Source organism: Crinia signifera, chromosome 2 (genome assembly GCF_055691185.1).
Source record: "Crinia signifera chromosome 2, ASM5569118v1, whole genome shotgun sequence".
Classification (NCBI taxonomy): Eukaryota; Metazoa; Chordata; class Amphibia; order Anura; family Myobatrachidae; genus Crinia; species Crinia signifera.
In genome coordinates, this window is record NC_139218.1 from 49,547,818 (window position 1) to 49,562,002 (window position 14,185).

The 14,185-nt window shown below is 44.6% G+C and overlaps 1 protein-coding gene across 14 annotated transcripts in view; it reads right to left on the reverse strand.

The window, feature by feature from the left end:
• Nucleotides 1-14,185, reverse strand: part of TSPOAP1 (TSPO associated protein 1) — a 253,855-nt gene that overhangs the window by 112,482 nt on the left and 127,188 nt on the right. For all 14 annotated transcript variants that reach the window (XM_083172017.1, XM_083172022.1, XM_083172018.1 and 11 more), the window contains one exon: nucleotides 11,657-11,902. In XM_083172017.1, coding sequence (XP_083028143.1) covers nucleotides 11,657-11,902 — 246 coding nt within the window. The remainder of the gene's footprint in view (nucleotides 1-11,656; nucleotides 11,903-14,185) is intronic.

Here is a 14,185-nt window from a genome sequence, read left to right on the forward strand (position 1 = left end):
AGTATAAAATCACCTTTAGGCTGTGAGTGTAAGGCAATTGTCCCCAAGGCTCTTGCAGTGGTGCCGTGGGTCGGTGGTCCAGGACCAAATCAAACTGAGTGGCAGCCACTAGCCTAGGTTTTTCCTATCATAAAAAATGTGGCTCAGGACAACAGCTGTACGCGGATGTGGTATATTAGGTCTAAACCACCACATAACTGACCCTAGTATTTACATAGCCCTCTGAGTGCCAAGTGAATATGCCAAAATAGGTGTGAAACATTTTTATTCATCATGACCTGTAATGTTACCTTATATACTAAATATCTTTTATTAAACAATATTATTTGTTTGAATTCATATAACAAATGTGAGCGACGCTGGAATTTTTAGCGGAAATTTTTAACAGCTCTCACAGAGGGTTAATATTTTATTTCCGAATGAATCAATAAAAGACCTTTGATCCTGGGGGTGCCAAGAAAATAAGGTACTTATATATTATCTGGACTCCCATGTTAAATGCACCCCATTTTTTCATACCCCTACTATCCAACTACGCATGGAGTTGATTTTATATAGTGTGGCGAGCGCAGCGAGCCACCGTGCCCGAAGCGTGGTGAGCGCAGCGAGCCCCGCGAGGGGACGCGGTCTCATAAGAAAAACGGGAGTCCAGATATTACATAAGTACCGAAAATAATTCTGATACTCTCTAGGGCACCATGATTCAAGAAAGTTTGGGAACCACTGGTATAAGGTGTACATGAAGCATAAATGAATAAAGTGTGTGCCAGTGAGTGAGTGTGTGTGTGTGTGTGTGTGTGTGTGTGTGTGTACCAGTGAGAGTGTGTGTGAGTGAGAGACCATATTTGGTGGTTAAGGCCTAAAGCCACAGACTTCTCTTCTGCATCTAGGTGGATTTTTAGAACTATGATGGTTTAAATTATAGCAAGACTAGTTGCGGTATGTTCTGTGCTTCGCACATATAAATATGTTACCACTTCGTTCCACTGTGATAACGTGCTATTGTTAGATGCTTAAAACTAGGTTCATATGTCACTGCACACTCCTCTATCTGCTCATAAATCACTTTAAATGGGAGATTCATTTTTTTTAATTATGCATGTAAAGAAAGAAGAAAAAGAAAGTCTGCACATCATTTGCCATCTGTTAATTTACCAATATCCCATAATAATGTTTAGTAAAGAGTCTGTTCTGCCAGGTAGTTTCACAGCAAGTGCAGTTTGCCATTTATTCTCATCTCAATTATTAATGGTTAAATCAAAACTGCTACTATCAAAAGCAAAAAAAAAGACTTAATTCAAACTGAAACTCCTAATCTGTATCCTTACTAATCCCTGCAGTAAAATGATAAAATTTGCCCGGCCAGAAGACTCATGATTGCTTTAAGGAAATAGGTTAGAAGAAAAAAGAAAAAAAAAACATGTATTCATTGTAGATTTCAACAACCACTATAACTTTTCTTACTCTCATCTGCACTGTGGCCTGCTCAAATGTCAACAGAAATTAAAGTGCCCCTACCTGAAAGGCTGGTGGTCTATTTGATGCCGGCAATCCAGCAAGGAGTTATTCCCTACCTGCTACAGCAGCCCAATCCTCGCTGCTACCACAGCAACCAGAAGGATTAAGAGGATCAGTCTACTAGGCAGCAGGGGAGAACGGTAGAGGAGAGCCTACCGACATTAAGCAGGGAAGCACCACAACTACATTTAAAGAGTAACTACATTTTTGCTTTCTCAGACATCCAAGCCTATAATGCATGACTGACTTCCACACTCTTCCGAGTTATTTACTTATCAAACATCTGCCATGCTTTGCTCTGTAGTGGAACATGCTTAAATCCCTAAAGGCTGTCCTTAGCAGGTGTCATGACTGACAGCACACAAAATCCTCTTTTGCACTATCCAGCATCTCAGGAGAAAAATGGTCTTTTGCTACAAAAAAAAAATAATAATTTGAAATCAATGTGCACTTTTCTAAAAGGAAAAAACCAGGGCCTGGACATAAGCATACTTTTTTCTTACACTCTTTTATAATTATCTACATATGTAGCAGAGAAAACATCATCCACATACACTTGTTTTTGACCTTTTTATTATTATATTTTCATTTTTTTTTTTTTATTATTTCCCCCATTTGGAATTGTTTTGCAGATCTATTTGGGAAGCGGTCATCTATTAGAATGAACTTAGGTCTACAGTCATTAGGTCGACCCCACTAGGTCGACTGGCAGGAAGGTCGACCTGACTTAAGGTCGACATGGGCCAAGGTCGACATGACTTAAGGTCGAATTTGCATAAAGGTCGACATGAGGAAGGTCGACTGGTCATAAGGTCGACATGGGGTTTTTCACTGTTTTTTGAGCTGACATGTACCGACAGGCGGTATTTCATACCCTACCATCCACTAGGGCGTGGAGGTTATTAAAGCTGTGGTGAGCGAAGCGAGCCACCGTGCCCGAAGCATTGCGAGCGAAGCGAGGGTCCGATTCTCATTGCCAACTGTGTCCATGTCGACTGTGTCGACATTCGGATAAAAAAACAGTGAAAACCCCATGTCGACCTTATGACCAGTCGACCTTCATCATGTCGACCTTTATGCAAATTCAACCTTAAGTCATGTCGACCTTGGCCCATGTCGACCTTAAGTCAGGTCGACCTTCCTGCCAGTCGACCTAGTGGGGTCGACCTAATGACTGTAGACCTAAGTTCATTCTGACAGATGTACCGATAACATCTATTTGTACCCTAAAGGAATCTAAACAAATAGAATAGGAAGAACCAGGTTATTCTGCAGACAAGAAACAAACATTGAAACTGCAACATATTTTCTTTCGAGCTTCATTTAACCGTTTGAGTGCCAAGTGAATATGTCAAAATAAATGTAAAAATTGCCAAGCAGACATTTTTTTCTGCCATAATGACATGTTATAAAGGAAATATAATCTATTGTACACAACATTTTTTATTTGAGAGCGATGCTGGCATTTGTAGCGGATTTTTGGAACATCTCTCAGATGTTGGCACTTAAAAGGGTTAATGCATTCCATTCATGTATATTGAAAGAGCAGAAATGGCTATTGAAGGGATCCATCTGAACTGGGCTTAATTCATGGTTATTTGCAATAGCAACATTCACAGAACTTATATCCCTTTCAGATCGCAAAGCTGGTCAGACCGAGGGTCCAGATGCTATGTCCGGCCTGGCTCCAACGATTTAACGTTAAACCCGTGTGGTCCATCATACAGAAGACAACCCTGGTTTAACACAGGACAAACTGCCTTTACAATTTTTTTTTTCACAAAGCTCGAGTCATAGTAGAATTGCTAATTGCTGTGTCAACCAGGGCACTTATAAATTCACTTTAGATAAAGACTTGGCATGCACTTGTACTCTTTCATCACTATCAATACACACTGGGCAAAATCGCCCAGTGTGTATGGACCTTGTGATTTGATATAAATACCTACAGCTTATTTATTTACAGTCACTTATAAAGCGCAACAGATTCCATTGTGCTTTACAAATGTTGACAACACTGAAAGAACAAACTGGGTAAAACAGACAGACTGGTTGGAGGGCTCTGTTGCAAGCTTTTCAATCTATAGGGACCAAAGACCCTTTAACCAGCAGCCCAGAGATATTAACCAGTGCACCACCTGCTATAAACAGATAAGACTTCCAGTCTGTAACATTAATACCCCTTTCAGACAGAAAAATCCCCAAAACCCAGGTATTTCCCAGATACAAAAACCCGGGAAAGACTCAGCTAAAAGCTCTGACCCCCTTTCACACAGAACGAAGAACCCGGGTATTTCCCGTGTCGACCCCTTTCACACAGAAGCCTGATTTTTTTTGCAATGTGTGTCATAAGAAAAGGACAGTTTTAATGGCACACAATGATGAGGTCATGAAAAGTGGGTGGTGACTGCTCACTGCATTGCATTAACCATGGCATGACAAGAGTATATGTTGTAAACAAGTTTTATTGTTTTTATATACTGGTAGGTATATGTTACCTCACATGGCTGTCCGTATATTTGCAATGTTTGAGTACACTGCGGCATCTTTGACTGTCCCAGTCATCTGTTTGCAGATCTCCTCCTCCCCTAACACTGCTAGCAGCTCTCATCTCTTGCAATGTGTAATAATTCCAAAAACCCGGGTCTCACCCTTTCAGACAGCCGGCGACCCAGGTTTTTGGAAATCAGACCCGGGAAACTGGTAAATTCCAGGGTTGAAGCCCTGGTATTTTATCCCCAGGTTGACCCTTTCAAGGGTATTACTGGGTATTACTGGGACATCTTAGAGTGTGCACCCTGTCGAAATGCAGTAATACCAAGTAGTCTATTTTACAACATTCAGCAATAGTAAATTAAAAGTCTACTGTAAAAGGGGAATGTAAACATCAGATAATATCCTATATACATACTAGGTGTTTCATCGCGCCCTACGGGCGCTCTTCACACCGTCGTAAGGGGCTACGCCCCATTAAAATTATAAATATATTTTAATGTGAATTATGTTTGTTATTTGTGGATAAATGTGTTTAATTTGGGATGGTGTTGGCGGGAAGGGGTGTGTTGGGTTAGGGATTTTGGTGGTGTGTCTGCTTGTTGACCTGGGAAGTGTGTCAGTGAGTAATGAGTACACCTGTGTGTCTGCGTGGTGACCTGGGAAGTGTCAGTGAGTAATGAGTACACCTGTGTGTCTGCGTGGTGACCTGGGAAGTGTGTCAGTGAGTAATGAGTACACCTGTGTGTTTGCCTGGTGACCTGGGAAGTGTGTCAGTGAGTAATGAGTACACCTGTGTGTGTCTGCCCGGTGACCTTGCTGCTGTGTGCAGGCGGGTGTGTGTGCCAGGGGTGGGTGTGCAGGACGGTGGGGTGTGCAGACCGGGGGAAGGGGGGGGGGAGGGAGGGAGCGGGTTGCTGCTGCTGTGTGCAGGCATGGGGGGTGGTGTGTGTGTGTGTGCCAGGGGTGGGTGTGCAGGATGGTGGGGTGTGCAGGCCGGGGGGGGGGGGGGGGAGAGAGCGGGTTGCTGCTGCCTTGTGCACCCCCCCCCCCCCCCTAAGTTATTATAGACAACCTCCTCCTCTCCCCCTCCTTCCCCAGACTTGCTGGCATCCCCCTCCCACGTGACATACCTGTGGCGCCTGACACTCACAGGGCAGTCTTGCTTCACCCGGCCAGCGGCAGATTGGAAATGCCTGAGAGGAGCTACAGCCAGCCCAGAGCTTTACTATAAAGGAGGAGGCAGCTCTGCCGAGTCACAGCTGCATCATGCTTCTCTCCTCTCAGGCTGTGACCATGTGACTCTGTCTGCGACTCGAGGTCAGCCTGAGAGGAGGCAGAGCTGCTCCCCCTGGCTGCCAGAGGCTGCTATGTCAGCACCACAGATCTGCAGCTGTGCAGACTTAATTTATTCACTGCACTCCCTTCCGCCCCCATCGACGCTGGCTGAGCTACATGTGTCTGTGAGTATTATAGGTGTGTGGTATTGCGGGGGGTGTAGTGCAGGCAGGCAGGGGCCAATATGTGTGTATTATCTCTTATATATTAGGCTACATGTGTGTGTGTATTATGTGTGGTGTGTGTGTGTGTATATAAGGCTGGGTGGGGGTGGAGTTTCATGTGTGACCCTGTCCAGCGTTATACACACACTCTCAGGATGATTGACACATGTAGCCAAATATATAAGAGATATAGATATATATATATAATATAAATAAATTTATCAATTAGGTCAATCCCAAATAGTGTAGAAAATAGGAACACCCCTCAGAACAAGAAGAATTTAGCAAGAGAGGTCCAGTTTAATATTAAAATACTATGCAATATGTACAGTGGTTAGACTGGACCTATCGAGATTGTATTTATTGTAAACTGCACTCATAATCTGGGTTTAAAACACAGGTGCAATATAATGTACAAGCAATGCAAGTACAAGGAGATTATGCACTTGTGGTATTTCGCTGCAGATGTAGAAAATTCTACCGTTCTAAGACGTGTATTTGGTAGGTACTCCACACACAGGGTGCAAAGAGATCTGCGAATAAGGTTGAAAGCAACAATGTTTATTGCCTGGAGAAATCAAAGCTTATGCAGGGTGATAACAGTGGCCGCGGCAGACTGCGGTCAGATTTCCTTAACTAGCATATATCAAAATACAGTATGAGGTACTTTATCAGATAAAGTGCAAAAACAATGTGTGTTATGCATAGAAACCACATACACTACGTACTACAAAAAACAATAACTACAATAAACACCTCCTCTTTCAAGCACACACTCAGTTAAACGATAAACACTTTTCCCATACCTCCTTTGCTTAAGTTCAGATGACTGAAAAGTAAGGTGACTAAACTTAATGTATAGTAAAGCACCTTGTACATTGACTAGGACAGCTGTAGACCCTGAAGGTCGCCTTCTAATTGGGACTGGTACTATCTGGGCTGAAATGTTACATTAATCTCAGTATTTGCCACTACGGTTGGTCAAGATTTTTCTGCATGAAGTTGCTCAGATGCACTGAACAGATCACACAAGGCCATGTTATAATTAAAGGGGAATAGGGGAGCCGTTAATACAGTCATTAATCTGTTTTTGGACAAGTCTGTTCACGCATCACAGACCCCAAACCTACAAAGGTAGGGATGTATGAGAACTTACAGTTGGACCTAAAATAATACACCTTATATGATACCTGGCGCCTTACAAATTCTACCACCAAGGATTGCACCTACTTTTCTACCTCTTGCCTGATATATTCCTGCGTTTACATAATTTGAATATCTCGTTTTGTAACTCAAATAAATTATAGAGTCTCTGCCTTCTTTCTGACCACCACAGATGACATCTTACCGACTCATCAAGACCCTTTACAGCAGTGGCCGGGGAATCAGTGTAATATTACCCTAAATGGGGTAAAAAATTACATCCCTGGGGGTAAGGGACGGTCGCGCTGCCAAGACAGCCAGGCATGCAGTGGATCACTTTGTGAACAGTTATTAGGACAACAGTCCATTTGTCGGCAGACACATGGAAAATGTCGTCTTGCATTAGGTCGACATACTGTTTTTATAAATTTTGGGTGTCTGTCGAAAACTGTTGTTGACTTCACTCGCCATACCAGTGGCGTAAGTTCGTCCATGTCGCTCGGAGGCAAAAAAAAAAAGTTGGTGCCCCCCATTGATAGATAGCTAAAGTGAGGAAATGAGAGGGGAGAACGAGATAGTGTCAGGGATAGAGAGTGTCAAATAAAGATAGAGAGGGGAGAGAGAGAGAGTGTCAAGAGGTTGTCAGGGATAGAGAGAAGGAGGTGAGATCATTTAAGGGATAAAAGAGAGGGGGTAATAGAGAGCGTTCAGGTACAAAGTGAGAGGGGGTTAGAGGGGAAGTCAGGCAGGTGTGAGGTGACATGGGTGCCAGGCATAGATATAGGAGGGTGTCAGGTAGGAAAAGATAGCTTGGTGGGCACTGGGCACAAGCCTGGTGCTGCTACAGCATGGATGTAGGCACTCAGGGCTAGAGTGGGAGGTGGGAGACTGCGGTGCTGATCCCTTCTGGACGGTACACACAACGCAGGGGCCGTCTGGGTGTGAGGTGATGGTGAAGGATTTGGGGGTGACAGGTACCTTCTCCTTCTAGCTCCATGTCCTCAGGCTCGCTGAGCTGGTGCTTCACAGGCTTCTCCTGATGTTGCTGGCAGTGTAGGCTTCAAATTGGGCTGCAGCAGGAGCATAGAGCGGCCTCTGCCTTCCCCGCGGGTGGTGGCAGATGTACTTCTGGGCAGAGGGAGCCGGGGGTAGGCTGCACCGCAAATTCGATGTCTGGAAGGCGCAGTGGGGAGGCTTCTATCTGGGGGCCCTCAATGGCAGCCGGTGACTTGAGGCTAGACCAGGGCTGGGCAATTGCGGCCCTCCAGATGTTGATGAACTACACATCCCAGCATGCCTTGCATCAGTTTCAGCATGGCCACATAGCAAAACTAATGCAAAGCATCCTGGGATGTGATGTGTAGTTCATCAACATCTGGAGGGCCGCAATTGCCCAGCCCTGGGCTAGACTGACAGCTGGCTGAAGCTCGCTGCGCGGGGCTGGGCTGCCGGGAGCTCATATGCTGTGTGTCACCTGACCCACGGTGCTGCACTTGCTGCGGGTCTCCCGGCCAACTCAGTGAGTACTGCTGCTGCAGCAAACCAGCTGGCAGGGGGACGGGGGTCATGCTGCGCCGCTGCCTACTATCAGGGTACTTTAAGTGAGCAAAACATCGGGGGGGGGGGGGGGGGGGGCAATGGAGCCAGTGCCCCCATTAAGGCTTGCACCTGGCGGCAGATGACTCCATTGCCTCCGGGAGTTCCGCCACTGCGCCATACTTTGAACACACTATCATATTCTCCTTCTATGCCCACTGGGATGTAAAGTCATAAAACTCATGTCAATCTTTTTCAATGTTGACCTTTTGGTTGTGTTGACCTTTTTCATGTATTGACCTTTGGCCTGTTGACCACTAGTGGTCAACCTACTGACTCTCAACCTTTATACTGTAGACTGCATACCACCCACAAATATGGTCTTAGTTACAGGTGATTTTAATACTGTAAATGCTGATTCTGTGAGTGACGGAGAATGCATAAGTCAGAAGGTACATAAAGGGGCTAAATGTTTGGGTGTGGTATAGGGGTCCGACAGTCGGGATTATTCTGAGTTCCCCAGAGCCAATAGAACATGAGCATAAGGGAGCAGCCGGAAAATCACTGTTGATCCTGAGAGGATCTCAAGGCTTTTATTTCTATACTACATAAACTTTTCACCATCGATCAAAGAATACTGATAAGGAAAGTACTGTACCTATAAAAGGTGGTGGGATAACTGTCGGCAGCACCATTGTTACACACAAAATTTTGGTTTTGTTGTATTGTCTGTTTGGGTTATTGGTGTAAAACCCGAGTGTGTCACGGGCAGCAGCCGTAAGGTTGCGCAATATTTTTTCACAAATCCCAAAAAGAATCTCATACCACTCGAGTCGATACTGTTATTATGTGTTGAGTTTAAGGAGCAAAATGGTGATTTGTTCTGGATATATATCCTGTCCTCACTGATATTGAAGAGGAAGGCTCAGAAATGGTTGCAGTGTTAAAAGGGTACATTTGTATAATTTATCATTCAATAGAGATTAGAAAAGATCCAAAGAGTTAACGGTTTGGTTTTAAATTCCCAGACAATAGCCATATTTGTGATTATGAACTATGCTGGGAAAATTATGTTCCTGCTGTCCTACACAAATAGGGTTGTACATCCCACACTGTATGCAGACACTAGGATGTTTTTGTATACAGTGCTTACATTGGAGTTAGACTAATGGTGGGTATACACTAGACAACATACAGTGCTTCACTTTTTCCACATTTTGTTATGTTACAGCCTTCCTAGAGCTGGCCGGCCGTCTAAACTGAGCAGTTGGGGGAGAAGGGCCGTAGTCAGGGTGCGGACCCAGAAACCTAATGTACATAGATATCAAGGGATGAAAACCTGCTCCAGAGCACTTTTGACCTCAGACTGGGGCGACGGTTCATCTTTCAGCAGGACAACGACCCTACCCACAAAGCAATATATCAAAGGAGTGGATTCAGGACAACTCTATAAATGTCCTTGAATGGTCCAGCAAGAGTGCAGACTTGAATCCGATTGAACATCTCTGGAGAGATCTCAAAATGGCTGTCGGTGCGACACTTCCCATCCAACCTGGTGGAGCTTGAGAGGTGCTGTAAAGAGGAATAGGCAAAACTGCCCATAGATAGGTGTGCCAAGCTTGTGGCATCATATGCAACAAGACTTAAGGCTGTAATTGCTGCCAAAGGTGCATTAACAAAGTATTGAGCAAAGGCTTTGAATACTTATGTACATGTTATTTCTTAGTTTTATTATTTTAAAATAAATTAGCAAAAATCTCCCAAAAACTTTTTTTCACTTTATCATTATGGGGTAGCATTTTGAGGGGAAAATGACTTTATTCCATTGTGAAATAAGGCTGTAACATAACAAAATGTGGGAGAAGTGAAGCGATGTGAATACTTTCCGGATGCAATGTATAGGCAGTTCAAGCGAGTGGCTAATCTATCGCTGGCGGGTCCAACCAAAACTGATACATTTCAGCAATCCCTGGTGTTCATCTAAGCAACCTACACCTTTGTATTTCCTCTTTCCTGTCTGGATTGTTGCTCTCTGCTCTAGTGCTTTTAGCACAGTGTGGTTTGTATCTCCATGCTGACATACAGACAAGACTCTGCTAGAAGCCCCAAAACAAAGAGAGACACTCTAGGCATTAAAGAGGAACTGCATGGGTTTTGAAAGGTGTGGGTAAAAGGCCTAAGATAAAAAAAAGCTTACAATGTACAGATTAAAACTCTCTGGGGGATTGGCATAACCTTATTATGTACTAGAAAACTTTGCATAGACCACAGGTTCTCAAACTCGGTACTCTGGTCCCCACGCAGTGCAGGTTTTGCAGGTCTCCTCAAAGAATCACAAGTGAAATAATTAGCTCCACCTGTGGATCTTTTAAAATGTGTCAATGAGTAATGAATGCACCTGTGCACCTGTCGGGTGACCTGAAAAACGTAAACTGTGTGGGGTCCTAAGGACCGAGTTTGAGAACCCCTGGCATAGAGGAAAAGCCTTCTGGACTGCAGGCTCCTCTAGTCAGGCAGGAGATAAGGATTTGAAACTTACCTTAACAATTGGTGTGGGACTTGACTCTAGTGATCCTTTTTGGGTTTGGTGTAACCCCTTGGGGTTGATGCGGTAGTTGTAATAAAAGTCCATTATGTCCATTGACCAAATTTTTTGTGAGTTTGGGGTTCCTAAACATATTTTTACCAGCATTTGCAGTTAAGACATGGCTTAACAGCTCAATTTGACATGGAGTCAGCCTGTTACACAGGATACCACTGACCTAGCTAGGCCCTAGGATAAATTATTTCAGATGTGTATGTTTATTTTTTGGGAGAGCTTTAGTTAGATGTCCTAGAAATGCTTACGCAGCAAATTGACAGATTATTTGGGTGCCCTGAAAGATAAGGATTAGGAGGCTGCACTTGGTGCTGTTAACAGGTTCACCTCCGCCACGAAGTTTCAACAAATTTGGGATGCTCAGACAATTTGAGGAAGGCCTTCAAATTATTTAAAGTGAGGAAATGCCTCTGGAACACTGGCAGCTCCTTTTGTCTGATTATTAGCTTCTTGAATGGTATAGACCTATTGGTACCAATGTCTCACCCTAAACAATCTAGTAGACAACATAATAAGGCAATAAATCACTAATATGCTATTGCTGTATAAAATGTGCACAGGCCATTTGGAGCCACATGTAGTGGATAGCAAATTGACCCTGTGCTTTAGAAATGGGTAAACTTTAGAAAATGACAGCAGGCTGTGGATTATTTATTTGCGTCAGCAGAAATAGTGTCTTGAACTTTGAGCATATTTGGACCATATGGGCCACATGGACTTATTCTCTAGGGATGAATGACACTGGGACTCTATTGGTAGTGTAGTGTACCATTATCACATCACTGGAAATCAAAGCACTCATACATGAAAGTACTGTACAATTAATATATTGTTATATACAATTAGAGAATTCCTTTGTTTTTACCTGACTGGAATCTACTGACGCTGCCATTACTGAATTGTAAGAATCCTCTGTGCAATGATATGAATTATCCAATCTGTCTACACACATTTCTTCAGGTGTTGGAGAACAAGGAGACTCGGATCTCGTCAATTGAAGGGGTTCCTTCAAGTATTTCATGGCGATTTGCCTCTGCAACCGTAGAACCTCTTTCTGAGACTCGTGTAACAGGCGGTTAAAATCAGTCAGCTTCAACCAACTTTGAAAATCCTGCATGATATTGATCATGAAAACAATTAGTACAAGGTAAGTGCATTTAAATGAATAATTACAAACTTCAAAGTTTACAAATTACAAACATCCATAACATCGCAAATAAAAGGGAAAAGAAATCATGGCGAAAACGCAAAAGTAATGGAAAATAAAGTAGATTAGGAAAACATCTACATAAAAAGAAAGGCATGGAAACAAAGATGTAAGGAAACATTATATATATTTCCCTTTACGCTGTTTTAGCAGGGCAATGCACCCTGCCCGTTTTGCGGCTCCATTGTCCCCTCTGTCCGAAGCACTCAAGGGAAGACACCAACAGAGACGTTGGCATGTGGGTGATCCACATTAGTGACATTGGTGGGCAGGCCCGCCCCTAACGCCCGCCGAGTAACACTCGGCGCTGCTGTTCCCTTCAATCCCCCAGCAATTAGCAGCTGGAGCGATGTATTAACAGCCACCTAGGCGTTAAACCTCCTGGGCCTCTTCGCCAGCCCAGGGCTAGCATTGTCCTATCCCCACTGCAGGGACAACACTAGCCCTGCTGCTGGCTCTGGGACTGCGCTCTAGATCTTGCGATAATAGCGAGATCTCGCACATGCCCAGTGAGCAAGCTGGGCAGGTAGAGACAGCGCGTCAGTCTGAACGGACACACTGTCTCCAGGAGGGAGACATCACCGGAGGGGGGAGTTTGAGCTCCCCCGCTTCGGCTGACAAGATGTTAAAACATCTTGTCAGTGTCTCTTCCTGCTTTGCCTCATTAATGAGGCGATCAGGAAGTAACATAGTAACTAAGGCTGAAAAAAGACGTAAAGCAGCCCATACATGCTGCTTTGTGGGCGTGCTGTACTAGCACGGATCACATTGCATTGCATGTGCATCCGTTGTGCATGCAATGCGATGCAATGTGATGAAACCCAAGTACAAAAAGTATGTGCAAGCACATACTTTTTGTACTTAGGATTCATCACATTTAGGGATGCCAATCCCGGGGCATTTTTTCAATCCCGGGATCCGGGATTGAAAAATGCTCAATCCCGGGATTCCCGGGATACCGGGATTGGCAACCCCACAAAAAAAAAAAATTTTTAGCATAGGACCCACCCCGGCCGACCCGCACATCTACTTACATTAGGGTGCGGGCGGAGTGGGTTTGGAGGTGCACGGTGCCTCCCGGCAAGTGCACCTCCATAGAAGACAGCAGGCGGGCGGAGGCAGGCAGGCGGGTGGCGGAGAAGAGGCGGGCAGGCGGGCGGAGTCAGGCCGGCAAGCTGGCGGGCGGCGGAGAAGAGGCGGGTAGGCGGTCACTGGTGACGTGTGGCCTGCGCAGCGTGACCTCTACTGTCACGCTACGCAGGCCGCACGCCAGTCAGGTTACGGGAACAGCCAGGCAGCATCTGAGCGAGTGCTCAGACGCTGCCCGGCATTAGACTGCGCATGCGCAGTCTAATCCCGAAATCCCGGGATTGGATTCTCCAATCCCGGGATTGAAATCCCGGACTTTTTTAGGCTAAATCCCGGGATCCCGCCGATCCCGAGATTGGCCACACTAATCACATTGCATCACATTGCATGCACAACGGATGCACATGCAATGCAATGCAATGTGATCCGTTCTAGTACAGCTCGGAAAGCATGCCCTCAAAGCAGCGTGTATGGGCTGCTTTAGTCCATCGAGTTCAACCTATCTAACTTGTAACTACTGGCTTGAATAAGTCATATCTATAGGATTCCCTTAGTGCCCAAAAATGTATTAAATTCATTAACAGTAGTTGCTGTAATCACCCCACCGGCAATGAGTTCCAGAATTTCACTGCACTAAATTCTGCCAGCGTGTCCCAAGTATAGGCCTGTTACTGAACAAATCATCTCCCAGTTCCATATGATTCCCAATCCTGTATTTAAACATACTAATCACATAATCTCTCAACCTCCATTTCCCCAGTGAAAACATATTCAGCCTGTTTAGCCTATCTTTGTATTCTAGTTATTCGAGACCTTTTACTAGCATAGTCGCCCTTCTCTGTACCTGTTCCAATTAATTTATGTCCTCTTTAAGGTGCGGTGCCCAGAACTGAACACAATATTCCAAGTGTGATCTCACCAATGCCTTGTAAAGAGGCACTATCACATTGGCATCCCTTGAATCCATTCCCCTTTTAATGCATGCCAGTGTCCGGTTTGCCATTGTTGCTGCACTTGAGCAGTGTGCACTATTACCCAAATTTTCATCTATGATGGAACCCAACTCCTTCTCTACAGCAGAATTTCCTATAATAACCC